General features: G+C 38.7%; 2 protein-coding genes across 4 annotated transcripts in view; both read left to right on the top strand.

The window, feature by feature from the left end:
* Nucleotides 1–383: 383 nt before the first annotated feature.
* dap1b (death associated protein 1b) lies at nt 384–3,102 on the top strand. 3 transcript variants are annotated; one of them, XM_053328683.1, is made up of 4 exons: nt 384–500; nt 1,973–2,069; nt 2,604–2,673; nt 2,784–3,102. In XM_053328683.1, exons 1-4 carry the CDS (start codon nt 431–433, stop codon nt 2,898–2,900), a joined length of 354 nt encoding a protein of 117 aa, XP_053184658.1. In that variant the 5' UTR covers nt 384–430; the 3' UTR covers nt 2,901–3,102. The 3 variants fall into 3 exon arrangements, with proteins under 3 accessions (XP_053184658.1, XP_053184660.1, XP_053184659.1); XM_053328685.1 differs by having other exon boundaries at nt 416–500; nt 2,610–2,673; XM_053328684.1 differs by having other exon boundaries at nt 416–500; nt 2,607–2,673.
* A 5,312-nt stretch (nt 3,103–8,414) lies between these two features.
* The window catches only part of LOC128367611 (protein TANC1-like), a 98,425-nt gene continuing 86,583 nt past the window's right edge, over nt 8,415–20,256 (top strand). Inside the window, exon 1 of the mRNA XM_053328226.1 lies at nt 8,415–8,500. The gene's annotated coding sequence lies outside the window, so the exon portion shown is untranslated. The remainder of the gene's footprint in view (nt 8,501–20,256) is intronic.

Here is a 20,256-nt window from a genome sequence, read left to right as displayed (position 1 = left end):
CGTGTTTCACAGCACTTTGACTAGTCAGCTGGAAAGGCACAGGTGTTACTAATAACATTAACATGGCTGTCTGTCGAGCCGTGAATCAACCTTGAAAAACTTAAAAATCGATATCTGATCGCTATTTGAATGTTTTTAAATAAGACGCAATTCTGAAAGAGAATAACGGAGATACTTACGTGAATATAGAAATGATCAATAATCAATCCGGGGCGGTTTCTAGTTTCATTTCATGTATAAACGCTGACTGGGCATCAGTGAACTACTCAGAGAGAGAGAGAGAGAGAGAGAGAGAGAGAGAGAGAGGCGTTTCCCTGGCTGCGGGCTTCCTGTTGCTACACAGGACGTCATCTCTGTTTGAGCATAAAAACAACGGAGTGGGCGTAGAGAAGGTGCTTTCTGTGACTTTGTCTCTGCAAACTTTTTAAACATGGTGCAGCAACTGTCCAAACCAGGAGCGATGGAGACTCCTCTACTGAAAGCTGGTCACCGTCCTGCAGGTAAACTGTTGTTTGAACCTTTTACAGTTGCTCTCTTTAAAACTTTTTTGTTTCTTCTTTTTACTACTTTGAGTCGGACGCTGTTGTTTTCACTGCTCGACCCACTTAGAGAGCCGAGCTATGGGTGACGCTCCCCTCCTCCTTTTTTTTTTTTTTTTTTTTTTTAAAGTTTGGTTTAATATTAAACTGCTAAATCATAATCATTGGTGTGATAATCACATCAATCTGGGTTTTTGCAGCACCGATTCATTTACATGGTGTTTTTTTTTTCTTTTCTGTTTTCAAGCAGGCCTCTGGTGAAAGTAACACTGTGTTCCCACAAACTGACTCTGAGCACAGAGACTCAATTCAATGCATGCGTGATGTGTTACACTTACTTATATCTCTACTTTAGTCATGCTGCTTTTATGTTTTTGATTTCCACATTATTGATGTAGAGTTAAAATGATAATCCTGGAAAAGTCCAATATTTCCATCTTTTAGTTTTGTTACATTATCCTTTTTGATGTTTAGTTCAACTTTGTTACATTTTGTGTACAATTAATACATTAATTACAAGGATCACCTCCTGTAAGAAACAACCCATCATTACTTATTTCTACTCAACATAGTATTAATTAGGCAATACATGTCACGCCAGAAACCCTTTTAGGGAAGTTACTATTAATTTGCATATTGTGTAAAATGAATATATACATACTTTTAATACAAATTTCAGCTTTTATCTCAAGTTCTTTATTTCCACAAAGCCTTCAAAATGACTGACAGTGTCCCTATCCCCCTGATAGAGTGTGATACTTTAAATTAGGTCATCCAGCAAATATGAAATCAATACATAGTTCCATCCATTGAAACTGCAGAGGCAGAAATGGGTGCTTTTTAACTGGGGTCCCCCATGACTGCAATATATTGATATTTTTATTAGGTACTGATGAAAACAGAAAACAATGTTATAGAGTCATTAGGAAGAAACTGATTAGCAAAGTCATTAATGATGTGAATGATAGAATACAGCACCTGTGAAATATGAGTAAATATAAGTAAACTTGGGTCTGTGGGTAAACAAGTTGGTAGGATTGAGTTTGTTTTTTTTTTAATAAAAGTTAATGGGGGGGGGGGGGGACTGTTGAAGGTCTAATTAGCATTTTATCTCATGTTGTAATGTGTAAAATATTTTGGATTGTGGTTCCCAACCTCTTGGGCTTGTGACCCCTTTTTAAAATATAGCAAACTTCCCTTTTATGACTCATAACAGACTATGTATGGCCTATGTGTGGATGTGACTGGTGAGTATTTAAACCAGAGTGAGGGGTATTTTTTATAGGTTTGGAGAGAGTTTCAGATCCCCTGCACAGTGTAAACTTTCAAAATAAAAAATAAAAATACAGATTCACACTACTTTAATCCAGCAGATATTTCTATTTTCCCATGTAACATAAATGAATACAGTTTTTGTTCTGTGGGGTCAACAGTGAAGGCTGGAGGTAAACGGGTGGCCAAAAAAAGCTTGGAAGAGACTGGCACCCATGGGACTACAGAGAAGGAGACAAAGAGGTCTGATAAACTGAGGTAGGCTCACAGACAAGAGGTGGTCACTAACCCTGTTCCTGCAGAGCTACTGCCCTGCATGTTTTAGGTATCTGCCCACTCTAACACACCTGATTCTAATTATTTAACTCATCATCAAGTGGCTGAAGCCTGTCAAAGAGCTTGATAATAAGTTAATTAGAATCAGGTGTGTTTTTAGAGTGGGGTGATGCAGGGTTGGTGATCACTGCCCTACAACCTAATGTTTTTCACAGCAGATATTTTGACTTGTGTTGACAGGCAATGCACATGTGGATCTCATCACATGGACTTGGTTCCATTAAAGTGTCTGATGAACCATTATGTATACCAATATCAGCAATTCAGTATTGTTAATGTTAATTGCACCTGTTCTTTTTCTGCTATGCCATGTCAAAGAATCGTCTCCTTTTTTTTTTAAGGTTTTTTTTTTTTCAAGTATTTTGCATGAATTACTTTGAAATATGTTCCATGTGATTTTTGAATGTCCAGCGTCACTTTCACGTGTTTATTATTAAATTTGATCAAATATTGCAGCAGCAGGTCCCTTGCCACCTCCAACAGGATGCAACAAGTTGGTGTACTTCTGGCAGGAACTCTCGACAAGGTAAACAAACGCTTCCCTTTTGGAAACGGAGCAAACCTGATTCATTACAATGCCTCTTTTGGCCACAGGGCCTTTTTGGATCATAAACACCTGCCTGTAATCTTCCACAGCTGAGCCATGACTTTCCAGAGACCCCAGCAAGTGTGAGGCACAGCAAGGTGCTCCCCGCGGTGGAGAAACACCACTCGCCCCGTACTTTCTTCATCCAGCAGCCGAGGAAGTGTTGAACGACATGTTGAAGAAACGCCCTGAAGGGATCCTCGTTAAGTCAACTGTGAAAGACAAACATGAAGCGTTAGACACGTGAGGGGGGCTGACAGGTTGTCTGTGAAGTGTCAGTGATGTCAGACATTTTAAAGAGAAACATTAGCTTATTTTTCTGCCTGTGCTTGTTTGTGAGGATGCTATAAACCAGCATTTCTGTGTCTTTCCTTGTGTTAAGAGATAAATGCTGTAGTTGTATTTACCAGCTGATGAAAATCACATGGCATTTGGGTAGACCTATGTTTAAAGTGAGTTTGGGGGGGGTTGTAAGGTGAGAGACTTTTGTGTCTTTGTTTTTTCTGTGAAACCTCACTATGTATTGCTTGGCACTTACTAGATTTAATAAAAAATATATTGCATGGCATTACTAGACTTTTTTTTTTCTTTTGCAATAAGGCTCGATGACCAGTAGGTGGCAGCACATAGCTGTTTACAAACTTGAAGGCTCAAATATAGGTTATTTGCATAAGATCTCATTACAATCTTCATTACTTTTTCAAGCATATATTAACTTTTAAAAAATCTGTGCATTCAATGACTGTTGCATGTAGCACCAATAACATTATTACATTGTCGCAGTCTAACCCATCCACCCCTCTAGGTTGCCAAAGAAAGTCTCTTTAGTATGAGATTTTTTTTTTTTTTTTTTTTTTAATTGAAGGTTTCTTGGGATGTTTTCAGTGTGTGCTGGCACAGATTCAGTTTAACGGTCTAAATGTCAACGCTCTTTGAGAGCTTCTCATAAAGACTAGCTAGGTCTTGCCTGTCAACACGAACCACAGAACCTGTTCAGCTTTGCTTGAGGGTAAATTGCTCAAAGTGAAGCATCTATAAAAAAGAAAAACATGTTTATATAAAGGTGTCCCAGTTTATGTTAAAAGAACAGCTGAGTGAAGAAACAGTCAACTCTGCAGTGCAGTTAAATTATGCACTTACAACATAATGTGAGCAGTGGTTTAGAGGTCCCATCATTTCAGCCCTCTCCATACACATGAAACAATATGGCCACCCAGTGGTTTGTTTCTTTAGGACAGAATTCAGAAACTAATTTGTAATCTTGTCAATACTTTGTCTTAAAATGAGACTGTGCAAAACACATCTGGGTGTCTTATCATATTTATATAATACCAAAACACAAAAACAAGGCTGTATTGTGTCATTACGGCTGTGGAGGAGCTCACCTCTGTGTGAGAAAACTGTGACTTACAGACCTTACAGGCCACTGGTGATTCTTTAATCATTTTCTGAGACACAGGCTTGGGGGTGAATTGTAAACGAGATGGGAGATAGGAGAGATTGATGGCCAAGAGGATTATAAACAGTTTCCTGGTTTCCACTTTACATTCCTCAGCCTGCTTACATTAAGCGTTTTGCTCTCATGTCTGTCATATAGTGTTTGTGCTGAGGAATAAACCCTGATGGGTGGCAAGAAAAACTGAGAAAAACGCTTTAACATCAGCCTTTATTACTTTTAGACACATTTTCCAAGGAAAGGTAGCGTGTAAAGAATCATTTTTTCAGCCACTGAATTCTTTTTTTTTTAAAATTTTCTCATCATACCACAGAAATGGCAGATCCTACAATGAGATTACAAGTTTTTTCACAGTTGTTTTGACTTGTCATGACATTTTGACTTGTCATGGTATGAAAAGCACTTAACATGCACAACAACAGGATCCTGAAACCAAAGCATCTATATGGAATTGATCCATTATTCTTTTTAGTATTTACACATGTGTTTTTCTACTAAAACAGCTCAAAATATGTGCCTCAGTGACAAATGGCCATTCTGCTAAAAAAGAAACCTTTCATTGACCATGATATTCATTTGTGTGTGTGTGTGTGTGTGTGTGTATGACTTAAGTCACCTTCAGTGACCAGACTTAAGACCAGTTGATCGGAGATGGTTTATGCAACTGGGCCAAAAGCCGTGTTCCCAATAGGAAAAACACATATTCTGGGATAAGTGGTTAAGGTTTGGGATAGGTTACGGTTAGGGTAAGGGTCAGATTACACCAGGAAATGATTGTAAGTCTATGTAAATACCCCAAGAGTGACTAAAGCAAACCTGTGTGTTGAGTGTGTGTGTCATGGGCCTTTTTGTTTGCATCAGAAAGTCCACAAACAATATCTGTTCATTTGTTCGACAAGAAAGTACTTGACGACGGCCTTGTGCACACAATGTGCTGACCTTAAATTCTCTGTGATGCACATGCTGTTCACACATGCCTTTGATACCATCTGTGTTCAGAGACCTCATCAGCCCTGTTTGAGGAGTAGAGCAGTTGGTGGTCCTCAGACGTGCAGACATGGTGCATTTCACTGCCAGTGTCTGCCCATCCTCAGCCATCTGAGGAGCCTCTCTGACCCTATAACGCCCACCACACTGCTGAGAAAACATGACTGTACCTCACACAGAGGAGTGGGATGACTGAGACAATTTGGTTTCCATTTCAAATAAATATTCTAATTACAACAGTACATTATGCAATATAATCCCCTTACATTTAATCTTATATGATACATAATACATAATCACATTTTTAAAATCTAAGACATTGTTGTACATGTTTACTGTGACAAATGTATCACATGAGACACGCTGCATAAAACATTGCTGCCTCATGAGGTCACTGTAGACTAAGATGTACTGAGAGCTTCACTGAGCAGACCAGAGGGAGGTGAGGGAAGAGCTGCACTGTGTTTTTGTCCACAGTTGTTGCACCATTGAAGCTTTTGCTTGATTAAAAGTTCATTAAACATGTTTTTATACCTGCATCTTGAAAGCATTTCAGTCTGTATATAGATATTACATTTAAATGAAGCTATAAGCTGATGTGTATGATTAAATGTTAAGGTCAAGAAGCCTACAGCACACTCAGATCATACGATATATAGAAAGCTACAACAACATAACATCCTGCTTTTAACAGCCACCATTAAAACCAAAATCAATTATGTTTGATTTACATAAAAGCTTTTGCTCATTTTTCAATCCCATCTTCTTTTAACATGTTAATAAATTATTCCTGCAAAGCATCATTTTATTGTTGCAGCCAGACCAGGTGGAGCTGGCCTTTTTCACACCCTTGGATGGTTTAATGCAATACATATTTCTTTATGAGCTCCTTCATGTTTTGCAGGTAAAATCTAGATCACAAATAACTTCAGACATAATATAAATAATATTTTGATCTGAAATAGAGGATATTGTGTATTTCACATTATCAGCTATTTTTAATTAACCATTTATTTAATCAAATGACCAAAAAAAGCCCAAAAAGTTTGTTTTCACTATACTCCAATACCCAAAGATATGGTATGATATGAAAAGAAAAACGTAACAAATCCTGACATTTGAGAAGAAGATGTAAATGCTAATGTAAATGCTAATGTATTGCCATGTTGCAGAAGTTAGACAATATGGAAACAGGCCTAAAAGTAGCCTGTGAGTACAATACTTAGTAAATGTAATGGTAATCAGGTAATGTACAATCTCAGAGCCCATCTAGCCAATCAAAAGTGAGGATTGGACCATTTTAATAGACTTTTATATGAAACAGAAGAATAACGGTATCCTGGTAATGAAAAACTGGGACTGTATTTTTTAGGCAGCTGACTCAGTTTGTTTCAATTACTTTTAGGCCAAGGGAATAAATAATAAAGGATTCAGAATTTCTCTTACAGAAATGTTCTCCTGGTAGTAGAACTTTTAATTTTAATATCGAAAAATAAATGGTAATACTTCATGTGTGATAAAACAATCTCAACACAAGGTCCACCATCAGCTGCATTTTATGGTCCATTTCATGTTTTAGCAGCGTCTCACACTTAATTTTGGCTGCCAGTAATTACTAATCATTTCCTGGGATGTTTCCTGGAAACAAATATGTAATCTGTTATTAATTTCAGGGCAAAGAGAGATAAAGCTGTGAGATGGATATTTAAGTTAGGGTTTAGTTATGTTGAGTTCATAGGCAGGAAATTGCGTGAAAGAATCACTCAATATAAATAAGACAACATCCACTTATTTATTTTTTATATTGTATATGTATAAACATGTACTCTTTTTTATGCAGATGTTTTACTTCCTTTCATTGATATTTTTATAGCATCCACTATTTTGTACATAATGTTTGCCCTATTTTGCACTTCTGGTGAGCTGTCTAACTGCATTTCATATTATCTGTACTTGTTCTTTGTGTAATTAAAAAAAGATTAATCTAATTTGCATAAGTACAATTCGAAAGTAATTAACCCCCCCATACTGTAGCCCTGCAGTTTACAGTTAATTAATGTACTAATGTAACTAATTCATGCATCTTGCATCTCTTACATCCTGCCATGTCTATGAAGCATACACAGATAAATGAAGAATGAGAAGAGTAAGAGGAGTGTAGTTTTTCCTTCTCAACTTAATTGAAAACAGTCAGATTAACAAAAAAAAAGAAAGAAAACATAAACGTATGAAGAATAAAAAGAGGAAACCAAGTGAAAGGGAATTCAAGTATGATATGATCAAATAAAAAACAAACATTTGGTAGAGGGAATGAGCAAGAAGCTTTATATACATACATAGGAGGAGTACAAAATCAATCAATCAATATAAAACTGACTCAAATAGCTGGATCAGGTGACAATGGACTGATCTGGTATCAACTACTTAATATAATAAATACTTATTCAGTAAATGTATATTAACATATTTATTTGTTGCATTTTGTTTTATAAGGTAAGGAAAGCGATGTTTAAGTCAAGCCTGATTTTGCAGTCTCTTCTACACAGTGAGGCACACAGCTTATTGATTATACACTGGTATCATATCAGTGCTTGGTAACAGCTGATGCCGTAAACCCAGGTATTGGTATTGGTAATGGGACTAAAAAAGCTGCATTCAATCATGATAACAGTAACAATAATTACATCAGAATCATCATTTTATAGAATAAAAATAATAGCCTAATAATTAAAAAAAAACATAAAATATTTTGGTGACAGACTTCTTCAGACAAACATTTCTAGGTACTCATTTTTTTTTGTTTGAGTTGAGAAATGTAGCTTGATGCATATGAAATGCCCCTAATAACATCAAAAAGTGCATATTTTGTTATCTTCACATTCAAAAGAAGTGATAATCAAGTGATAATCACATGTGTTAGTGTGCACAGTATATAAATCTCAAAGTCTTTCCAGTCAATGTTCATATCAAGTCAATGTTATTTATGTACCACAACAGAAGTTACAGATGAGTTGTACACTTTCATGTCAAGTCTTGCAGACAGTCCATCTGTTCTGAAAATGTATAAATCCCTCCCTGCTCTCTGTTGATGTGCCTCCCGCACAGATGACCTCATGCAGGGTGGAGGACGGGGAGGAGGAGGAGGAGGAGGTGCGGGAGAGGGAGAGGGAGAGGGAGAGGGAGAGGGAGGAGGAGCCGAGCGTCCCGTAGCCTAGCCTACCTTCGTTGTATGAAGTGGGGACAGAGTTCGTGTGGAGATACGCCGGAGGACTGGGGAAACTTTTATAAAAATTTGCGGTAGTTCCTATCCATGACATTTACCAGGTAAGACTTTAAAATGACTCACCAATGTGGCTGTGAATACACAGTCAGTCATGTTTTGTCAGTTCACCGGTTAAGGTTTTTTTAAATTATTTTTTTTACGGTAGTTAAGTTAAGTTAAAGTTGGGAGGAATGTCGGGACATGCCCACCGAGCTGTCGTCACATCCAACGGGACTGACAGCAGACACACATTAGTTTAACTTAACTTACTCGATGTTTTCCAACTTCTGTTACTGTCTCTGTCTCTGCGAGGCTTTAATGTTAGTCAAACTACCTCAAAGTTAAGTTAATTTCTCCAGTTTGCCCCCCCCTCCCACCCCACCCTGATATTCAGTCAAACTTTTCTCGCAGGTAATGTCTCCGTCTGGTCTGTGTGAAGTGCAGCTAGCGGCTCATTTAGTTCATGTGCGCCTTGTTAGCTTCATTCTGCTGTCTATTAAAGGTGGGTCACGAAGAGTTTGGAGCTAAGCTAAATCGATTAATTTATTCAATTAATCAATGAGCCGATAACAATTTGATAACTTGGCTAAATATACATTTGCATAAACAATAGACATGATTAATGGAACAAAGCGTAGTCCATTAATAGCTACACACTTCTCTGAGTCTGAAACAGGGTGGCAGCTTATAATGATTTTTTTCAATTGACTCATCTATTTTTGTTGTTAAATCCACAAAGGTTAAGAAAATACCCGTTACAGCTTGTCAGAGCCAAAGGTGGTGTCTTGAAATAGCTCCCTTTGTCAGTTCAAAACCCCAAATTACTCAATTTACTGTAATAATCAGTAGCCTACAAGATGATCATTGTAATTGTTAAAGTCAGTCATCAAGTCATAAAGCCATCATGCTGTGTTGACTGTGAGGATTTGCTGATTTTCCTATATACATATTATTGAAAATGGAAAGCCCATGGAGGTGGAACAAAACAAACAGTATGAAGATGTTGCCCTAGGCTAGGCTCTGTGGACATGTGACAGGTGTTGCACACTTTTTTCCTGATGTTTAATTGGTGAAACACATGATGGATTATCCAAACAGATAAGAAGATGTTTGCCGCCCTTGAGGAGTTGTTTGCTCACAACATGACAATGCAGAAACCTAAAAGAAACTGTAATTCTTAAAACCTTTCTGAAGATGAGGAGACTTGCTCATCTTTGGGATTTGTAATATTTGTTGTGCATTAACATCCTGCTCACTAGGATGCAGAGTTCATTACGGTTCTGTACTTAACTTCCTTAACTGTGTGGTCTTGTTTGATGCTAATGGTAGTCTGTATTTTGTGATTGGCTGCGGTGGTTTTAAAACCAGAACCCAACCCAGATATAGTAGTAGTTCTAAGGCTAAAGGACTGTAATCTTGTCCGCCCATGCAGATTGAGTCATTGAAGTTTGACCACTGGCTGTATACGACTTTTGCTGTTTTCAGCATATTTCCAATGAAGGAATCCTCTTATAACTCGGCTAGGTGCTTTGAAAATCAAAGCTGTTTTTGGATGATGCAACTTTGATCAAAGCCACCGCATGAAATTATTGCCTCATTGTGCTTCTTTAACAGTGTTATGAGTTCTCCACCCTTGCAATTTCTTGCCGTTTTACCTTGACAGGAGCCACAACATGTGCCATTTCCTGTGTTGAGTCTCTTGTCCCAATCTTGCTTCAAGGGCAATTCCACTGTATGTACACTGTTAATTTTCCATTTTAAACTCAACAGGTGGAACAAGCTTTGTCACTTCTAGTTCTGCTGGCTGTTAGTTAACCTGGAGATACTGGAAATGTATTAAATTTCCAGCCTAATTTTAGCAATTTTACGCGGATTATGGAACCATTACACTGGATTTGCATGCTTCTGCGCCAAGGCTAGTGCTACTTCAATTGTCTTACCAACTGCAGTGTTATGAGCTGTTTGCACTACAGAGCACTCATCTTATTGGAAATGCCACAAGAGGCTGCCTCCCAGTCTCCACATAGCCTGGTTCCCATGGTCCTCAGCCAGTTGGCCAGTAGCAGATGCTGGCACTACAGTCACATTGTTATGGCTGAGGAGGGAAAGTTATTTGAGCCAGTGACCTGACAGACAGCACATGCTGAGTTGTCGACGATGAAGATGATGATTTTGTACTTTTGTTAGGGGCTACTCATCGCTGTATAACATTGTTTCAATGGGAAAGGCAGATTTGTAGAGATTAGCTGAGTTCAGCAAACTCAGGATTGTTTCTAAATGATGAATGTAATGATTTGGGATTCCAGCACACTTGATACCACAAACCCAAACTTACAGCAACATCATGTCCTGATTTACTTTCATAGCATAACCAGTTTTATACGGTTTAAACAAAACATTCACATTTAAGCTGGAATGCAAACTCTGAGGGGTCTCAGTTGGCTTCTAAGTGAACTATGGGGCTCATTTTGTGGTGTGAAAGAAAAGCAGACCGGCCACAGGATTTTGGGATTTTTTAGCATGAATCTAAACTATCTCTAAATTATGGGAGGTCTTCATAAAGTGTTTTCCTAAGTGATTCAATGATCAGTTGATTGCCTTTAAATGAATCACTAACTATTTTGATAATGGATTCATTATCTTGAGTTACGTTTAAAGAAAAATGCAAAAACTTCTCTGGTTTCAGTGTGTTAAATGTGAATATTTGCTGTTTTTTGGTCTTCTGTGTTGGTAAACTGAATTCCATTGAGTTGTGGGCTGTTGGTCAGGGCAAAACAAGACATTTTAGGTGGCATTTTGGGCTTTGGGAAACAGTGATGGACATTTTTTACCACTTTCTAACGTTTTGTAGACCAAACGGCTAATCCATTGATTGAGAAAAATGTTCCAAAATGACTATACAGTCACTATCACGCAAAGAAACGATGTGGTTGTGTCTTCAGCATTGAGTTACAGGATTATACACCTTACTCACTATCTGTCTTATTGGCAGTGTGGCATCATGTGACTGCATTAGCTCCAGTTTCTTCAGGGCTTATAACAATTTCTGTATCAAAATACTCACCATTTAATTGCCCCATTTCCCCACAGGTAATCTATTAAAACATTACAGGATGACAGCCAGGCATATTAAGTTGCATTTGCCTCTCAGTGTTGGCGGTGACATGTTCCCTAGTATGAGGATTCAGCTTCATTATTTACTAATAATTCATTTAGCTTAACAAAAATGACAGGATTTGAATATAAATCCTAAGTCTAGATACACAGGAAAGTGTGTGTTTCTGTGCACTCATGCTTGGTTGTGTGTATCTAAAGCACGTGTGTGTGCGTGTGTTTGAAAGTACTTCTTCATAACAGCTGTTACTGATTACATTTTTGTCAAGCCAGAGACAGAGAGACAGACACACAGAGGAGCTGAGCACCTCAAATGTACCAAACTGTGAAAAAGCAGTGTTTGTGGCAATGAGGAGGACTGTACTTACTGTATGTTTAAACCAGTTATTAATTTTGTTGACACTGGCTAACTGATAATTATATTATTTCCACTGTGTCATGTTTACTTTAGCTTTGACTGCTACTGCAAGTCTAGCTCCACGAGCGTCATGAACGGTTTCCTTCACAGTGAGAGGAAAGTAAACTACATACATGGATTTGAGAAACAACACTGATGCAGATCCAGATTTGGGTTCAGTTTGAGTAAAATGCCTGAACTTTAGGCTTACTTGCCTTGTCCACCCTAGTGGGCACTTAACACCCGTAGACTTGAATTGGCATTACCTGTGTGGTCAGTGGAAGTGCTTGAGTGCGGGAAGCTGTCAGAGATCCAAACACTGTGGGAGGAATGGGGCAGCACTGTGTGAAATCACATTGCCTGAATAGAGGCATTTCTGTGGCTGAAAGAATCTTGACAAAGAAAAAGCAGCTAGGGTTCAGCACTTAGCCCTCGAGTTAGATGTGCCATCTTTTGTCCGTCACTGTGTCTGTAAAATCTTCCTAACCTGGAGCCGTAAAGTGAGAGCACATTAAAGAGTGAATTGTATGTTGTCTCATGCAAGATCACTGTGATTTAAGTCCATTAATGTACAAGGCTAGTTACTGCTAGTGCTCCTCTATTTGGTTATGGTATATGACATGGATAAGTGGACCTGGTTACCTTCATCGTTGAGTTACAGCACTGTTTTTTTTTTCTTACACAACATGATGAACTTGCACTCAATGTGGTTGATATGAGACAGGCTAAGAATAAACCTACACTCCAAAATTGACAAGTGGTAAAGGCATCTTATCTGTAAAATTCTGAAGCTCCCTTTGAGTGTGCACTGGCTCAAATCCCAACTAACTAGTCATGCTGTTTTGTAAAAAGTCACTCGGGTCAAGTTGACCATATTGCTGGAAGCCTGTAATTCTAAAAACAGCTCTTTTTCTCGACTGATTCAGCATGCGTGTGATGCCATTTATGTGACGGTGACTGACAAATCCTAGCATGAGAAGAATTTCAGACCGTGTTTGCAGAAACTTCCTGTAGACTTTAAACACTACTTGTTAATGTTTTACCCTTAATCAAATATCAGGCGTCCTGGGAGGGAAATGTGTCATTGAGTCTAGAAAACAATGGCCCTGCTTTAGTTATTTCTACTCCATATGCTCATTAACACTCGATTGCTGTGGAAAATCAGAGTGATAAAGTTTAATCAGCGGTGATAGCAAGAGTTAATAACTATAACGTTGATGAGATGATTGCTGTTACTCAGCATGCAGTTAAATCTGTTTCTGGTTGATGATTTCAGAAGTAGGGTTATTGTTGGTGTGGTGAGAGGAGTGTAATTGTTGTGGAAAGGCTCAGAGTGGAAAAACAGGCTTGCGAAAGCTCAGAAGGCAGACCCATTGAACAAGTGAAATCATCCATAAATCCATGTTACACAGTGATCTGTCAAGCTAAATTAATGTAGGTTATATGTAAGCACATGGGTTGCCTGGTTTAGATTTTAATCAGTGTGAAGTAGGAAGGGTGATATTTATTTGGTAAGGATGTGCGATGTCTTGTTTATCTGAACATTTTAGTGTCAGGTTTAGTCAGTTTCCAGAGCCCGGGGTGTAACAGTAAATTCAGAAAAATTATTGCCCTCTAAAACATGCCTTGACACTTCTAGGCAACTCTCTGGGGATCAAAAGACATGGGTTTTCACATTATCACTGCTGAGGTAACATGTGTGCCTAGATTGATGCATCAATCATATTAGAAAGTATCAAGGACAAGATACCTCAGAGTCTTTTCCCATGGTAGTCTATCAGGTGGATCAGACTTGTTATCCTTTTTTAATTTCACTTTGAGCCATGTGGCTCGGCCTCCTCAATAAGAAACTAGCCTTAAGCTAGAACTTTGAATCTTACTGTGCCTATGACTCAACACTACAATTCACTGCCAACTAAAGATAAATACAAGTAGTTTGAGAAGAATACTCCCCTGAGATTTGTTTATATGGTCTCAGATGAGTCAGCTGTATGATCATGTTACAAATATCCCACCAGTGTATGATAAAATAACTGGTGATTCTATGATTGAGTAATGATAGTATTCATTTACCCAATACCCATCACTAATAGGATCCTTCGCCTGCATAATTTTATATAAAGATCTTGTGTAAGAGACCAGTGAAACCACTTTTCTTGATGTCCAACAGCCCTTTTCAATTGCAGGAACCTTTTTCGGAACTCAGAAACCTCACTAGTATTTCAGCTGCAGGCAGCTGAAGTCCAGTGTTTGTTCCTGGGCGAAAGCTCCTCCTCCCCAAAAAAAGTTCTTAGGACTTTTGGGTGGACCGGGTGGCTCGTGGTGGAGTTTGCAATGCTGAACATTGCCTTGACCAGTGACTGTCTTTAAATAAAGACGTTATGGTATTTCATTTGTTTATTTTGTAATGTGTAGATATGTAGAGCCTGAAATAAATATACATATACAAATAGTTATGTCTCTTTTTGTACTGGTTTGCCCTTTAATGGAATAAATGCACAAAAATAGATATTCGGATGGTTAAGACTTGCCATTTTTTTAGACAGAATAATGAAACATAATTTTTGGCCAATTCTGACAACTTTCTAGCTGTATGATTTTTGCTTCCTGTATAAGCTGATAGGACTAAAAGGTTTTGGGCACATTTATTTGTTCATCATGAAATAAAACTAACATGTGGCAGATTGTTGGCAGAAGGAGTGGATTGAATGTTCATGTCCAGTAGGAAAGACAATCCTAATCTACCTTACTGTTGCTGTATACCACACAAGTTGGCTGTAGTATTATATACCTAGTTAAACATTATTTTTCCATTACTCATGAAAAGATGAAGGCCTGCTGTAAGGTGGGGGCTGCGCAGGATGCACTTGAGCCAGACCGGTTGGGTAGTTACATAAAAATGTCTGTCCTTTGTTTTTCTTTTCCTCTTATGTTAGTGTGAATACCAACCTTCGCTTACAATGGCCGACACCAAGAATGAGTGGTCCTTCATACCTGCGCCCTATACTTCCTCCTCCTTCAAGGCCTTCTTAGCTAACTTCCCATTGTTTCTGGACCACTTGAGCTCACAGGCCAGTTCCAGCCTTTTTCCTGCATTCTGTGAATGGACCACGAAAAAAAAAAGAAAGATAATAATTATGTGAGTTTCACAGGAGGATTTTAAAAAGCCTGATCACCTCTGGCAGCGTTTAATAAACCAACTCGAAGGTCAGCCCGTGGCGAGGACTCCCATGTTACTATGACAACAGTGTGGAAATCTGAGAGTTATCGGTCATGTACAATCACTTGATGGAGAGAGCTGGCAGGGTGTTTCAACAGGCAAGAGATGAATGCGTGAGGTGGAAAATAGCTGTTTGCTGCAGTCCTCAAAGAGCGGTGAAGTTCTGAGCTTAAGGGTGCATTCTCTATTGTCTGCCACCTAACAGAGGACAAAGCAGGTTCTAACTCACTAACCGCCAACGTGTGTGAAATGCTTCCCCTGCCAGAGGCAATTGGGACAAACAATCCTATTTCCGTACTATATATAGCGGCCTTCTCAGATGACTGTGGTATAGCGAGATGGCCCCATTAACCACATGTCATGTCAGCATTGTGCAGGTGAGGATCCATTCGTCTTCACAACCTGTGTGGATTTGAACTCTATCAAGACTGGAATGACCTGAAAAAACATAAATGTTGATAACCTGAGGCACCCCATAATGACTCAGTTTTTCCAATTTCTCTTCTCTGAAAGGAAACTCTCTACGCTGTAGCACAGACTGCAGTGTGCCCTTTTAATTGTTGCCTTGATCTGTTCCAATGTAATGGACAGCCCACATATAAAGGTTATAGAGCTGACATGAACCTGCATTAACTTTTTCTTTCACTAACCAAAGTGGTGGGATTTCTAAATTTTACCAGCCACCACTTTGTAATCAAAATGTTTTTCTTGCATTGAAAAAAACAAACAACCAAAAAAACCCCCAAACAACTAAAACACATTTTCCTAATTTAAAAAAGTATTTAATCTTTATTCATATAGAATTATCTCTTTTTAATTCTCTCCCTCTATATCTCTCTTTCTCACACACATACAGACACACTCAGACACTCAAATGGACAAAAACAACAAAACTCTGGAGCCAACTTTCTTTCCCTTTTGGAGGCTTTGTGGTCCTTGATAGTCACCAATTTAAAATGTTTGGTGCCCACATATAAGCTGTTGATTGTTGCACTAATTGATTGGCCATCAATCGAACAGCCAGTTTTCAACTGATAGGCTATGACTTTCAACCGGTTCTGATCAGTCTCATAAAGATTTTTTTTTTTTGCTGGTCAAATTTACACACACACACACACACACACACACACACACACACGTATGTCTCACACACAGTGGCATGGACAGTAATGTCACGCTAAAACTAGATGATATGAACTGCAGCAGACTTGCTGTCGACTGGTAATGTTACAGTACGTCAGCCACCGTGGCTGATGGGTTGAGTAAATTCCCCAGCCACTTCACAAATTCACCGAGGTTTGGCGGGTGTCTGGTGCTGATTTCCATCCCTATGTGCCTGGTTGAAACATCATCAGTGGGAAAACATCCTTAATGTCCATAATATCATATATTATTGCCCCACAAACATTTAGGTCATTGGTATGTATTTCTTTAGCATCTCTTTTGTGCTTGTGCATGCTCTTGTGGTGTCTTACACTGAGCAAATGTGAATAATAAGAGTGTTTATTGTCAGTGTGTGTCCACAAAACTGGAAGCCACTGTGGGACTTTCACTGTTCTGTTGTAATATTGAGAGGCCCCTTCTAAGGGGCCATGCTTTGAGGCTAATATCCAAACACCAACTTAAATGCACTGGGATGGACCTGAGTTTGAGGGCTTGAGGAATCTTGATGCCTGTTATGTTGCATACCATACAGTCTGTGGCTCCTCTCTGAGGCGACTGTCTTTCTAAAGCTGTTTGCTGTGAGTTGTAACCGCAAACAGCTTACGCTTTGATGCATTCAATGTTGATTGTGGTACCAAAATTTTTATTTCAGCATGCCGCACATTTACCTAAACTAAAAACAACCTAAGGCAAAATAAACAATCAGTCCTCATTCAAATAATTTATTATATGAGTTCATAGGACTTACTGAAGATACTCAGACCTAAACAGATTATATAACTGTTAATAGAAATAATCTATTGAGCATATCAGTGCCCCCCCCCCTCCCAAAATAAGTCTACTCGTCCACAGCAGCAGAGTCGCAGCATGGCAGAGTGAGACATCTGTCCTCCCTCCTGCTCTCTGCTGTAAACACACAAAGCTATTAGCAAGCAGCTGCTCTGCTTTGGTCTCATGTAAGTTTTTGGCAGAAACTCTTTTGCTCTCTGCATGCTTAACCTGCTCACCAATGGTAGGTAGGTTGCTTCAGTAGCTGCAACCTCACCGTCACACACACACTCCCTCTTGCTCTTTCTCAACTGCACAGTCACTATGCACTGCCCCATTCCTTAAAGGAGCTACGGTACCAAGAATTTCCCAGGCAACGACACAGAGGTTGACTCATGTTTCAGAACAGTGCTGCACAGAAGCTCCCAAATACCATTGATTTCCGAATCAATGGATATTAAGCTTTATTTTTGGCATCACAAAATTATGTACAATGTGCAATTATAGGGGAAATACTGGTATTATTCAGAACAGAGTAATATGACATGTTTGGCAGGCATTTCTCAGTGCCTAACTTCCTCCCCACTAAAGATAAAATGGCACACCTCAGAAAAGTGATGACTGTGGATGATAGCTGACATAGTGGTGTTGATACTGACTGTGTGTCTGGTAGCTGTGTTGGGGGTGGGAGTGGAAGGAATTTGTCATGTTAGCTTTTGGAGTTTAAAGAGGGCATTACTCATTTCCTTTGGGTTAACCTGGGTGATGTTTATTGTTACTGTGGCGATGAGCAGCCAGCTCCCACACAGCACTCAACAGTTCCACTGACGAGGCTAATGTACTATGCTGATACACTATTTAACAGTATTATAAATAGATACAGATAAACACAGTCAGTAGATCTCATACATTTCATATGATACTCCAGGTGTCAACCCTGATGTCATTCAGACCCTTGTGCATTCTTGAACATTATACTAAATCCTGTTTTTTTTTGTTTTTTTACCATAACAACATTTCAGTTCAAATTGACTTAAAACATAACATACTTGATCATTGTTTGAATTAAGTCAATAAACACGGCTGTTTTAAAAATCTTGTATGGTTCAGAGTTTCCTGATAGTCCGTATCCTGTGACTGCTACAACCTCCTTTAAGTCACTGATTAGTTGTTGCATTGTATCCTGCTTAAGGCCAGACAAGTGTGCGGAATGCATTTCCTTCCTCATAAATCACTTGCAACGCTGATTTTTTTCTTAAATGTTTGAAATATGCATTGTTAACATCCTTGTTTTGTTGCTAGCTTCCGTGCCTTTGCCTGTGCATTACTGCATTTCACGGCGCGTTACCGCAACCGGCAAATCAGTGTAGTTGTGTGAAACCAGTGGCAGGAATGTGAATGATAGCACCTGTGTGCATGGACTTGTGTATGTGTGTCCTCATGCGCTAAACAAGAACAAACTAAATGGATACCAACATGAAAAACATTACTGCACAGCATTATTAGTGGTGCAAAACTCTACATGGTACCCTTTAAGAGAGGAATTTTATTTCATTTATTAGTATTAGTTTAGCATTAGTTTTATATAGGTTTTATCAAAGTAATACTAAATTTGCTGCTCTTCTACTATCATTAAACAACCACACCAGTGCTGAAGTAGCACACTGTAATAAGTTGGAAGCAGTTTGAAAGAAATCTGAATTTGATTTAGTTAGGAGTATGAGCTTCTAGCAGCTCAAGAGTTGCTCCCTTACATGGTCATAGTTAGTTTTTGCAATGAAGATGTTATTACGATTAAAGAAAAGCATGAAAGACATTAATTGTTGGTTCTGCCTTTTACTTTCCTGCAGTTGCACTTGTTCGTGTGTGTTCATCTGGGTGTAATTACCTTGTGACAACGGTATTAATAGTGTGATGTATGGAGTCTAATATGTTGAGTGATGTCTTTATTAATCCCTTACCTAATGAACTGAATGTGTGTGTAAAAGTAGCTTTAAATTCTGATGGAAAGTTTGTGAGACGTTAAACTTGATCCTCTGGTTAATTTGATGGAACGGGTTGAAACTGGATCAGTCAGTAAGAGATGTCATCCTTGGCAAGAATAAGGGCTAGAGGTATGCAAAGGAAATACTTTTGGTCTGCAGCAGACACATGGATAAGGATGAGCAAAGAATTTAACTGTGTAAACTGCTGGGTAGCCTTCAGTTTGTTCTGACCTTTCCTTCATGTGCCGATTTGTTCTTTTGTGTCTTTATTAAACCTCACCATCAACCATTTGTACAGTACAGTACAACAGTGCTAGTCAGTTGTAGAAGAGGACATTGCACATGACTTGGATTGATATGGACTGAATTAGAGAATTGGTTATAACTGTAATATTTCTTATATCAGCTTTGCTTTGCATTTTTCTAGACACAAGCTTTTGAGCAGTTATGGTATTTTTATAGATAGATTTTATAGTTTTCTTTGTGTGTGTCTTCCCTGGAAAAATGTACAATCAATATTACACTAAAGCCACATACCTCCTTGAAAGTGTATTAATGATTTATAGTTTATGTTGGTGGAGTACAACCCCATGAAAAGTTAATATTGTAGTTGTATTGGAGTTAAGATGTAGGGGCTCATCAGGGATTTGCCCCGTACTCCTCCCATAATTAAGTGTAGGCTCGGCCTCACAATGTTTCATCTGACACCATCAAGGATGAAAAGGGATGGATCGATAGGTTTTCTCACAGCACCAGTAAGCCTCATTTCTAGGGTTGAGAGAACTCAGTGCAACGACTGTGTGTTTTGTTTGCAAAAGGCATACCCATATTTGGTAGGAACCATTGAAAGATTTCTCTGCTGCTATTAATACAGTAAGGCACACTGTAGCAGCCTATATTGCGTTTAAGTGTAAGAAACCAGTCCCACACAACAAGCTGTGTTTAGCATGTTTTAAACATTGTCCAACTCCTTGAGACTAAAAATAATTCCAAAGTAAATAAGCACATCCAGGCATATACAGGCTGAACCTTGAGTTCATGTTATACCGTTTAACTCTAAGGATTCAAAATGCACACCAGCTCGGACATGGAAAGCAGTTGCAAACACCCAAGTTCAGCCACATAGCATCAATTACATGTGGAATTCAGGGCATTTGACGGAGTGTTTTC

This window comes from Scomber japonicus, chromosome 11 (assembly GCF_027409825.1).
Source record: "Scomber japonicus isolate fScoJap1 chromosome 11, fScoJap1.pri, whole genome shotgun sequence".
NCBI lineage: Eukaryota > Metazoa > Chordata > Actinopteri > Scombriformes > Scombridae > Scomber > Scomber japonicus.
This window is presented reverse-complemented; position numbering and strand designations above follow the sequence as displayed.

What these genes read in the sequence shown, in the direction of transcription:
- dap1b (XM_053328683.1), top strand. Translation starts at nt 431, where the DNA reads ATGGTGCAGCAACTGTCCAAACCAGGAGCGATGGAGACTCCTCTACTG. An exon ending in AAGAGGTCTGATAAACTGAG is followed by an intron (nt 2,070 to 2,603) that starts GTAGGCTCACAG and finishes CAAATATTGCAG; the next exon opens with CAGCAGGTCCCTTGCCACCT. An exon ending in TGGCAGGAACTCTCGACAAG is followed by an intron (nt 2,674 to 2,783) that starts GTAAACAAACGC and finishes AATCTTCCACAG; the next exon opens with CTGAGCCATGACTTTCCAGA.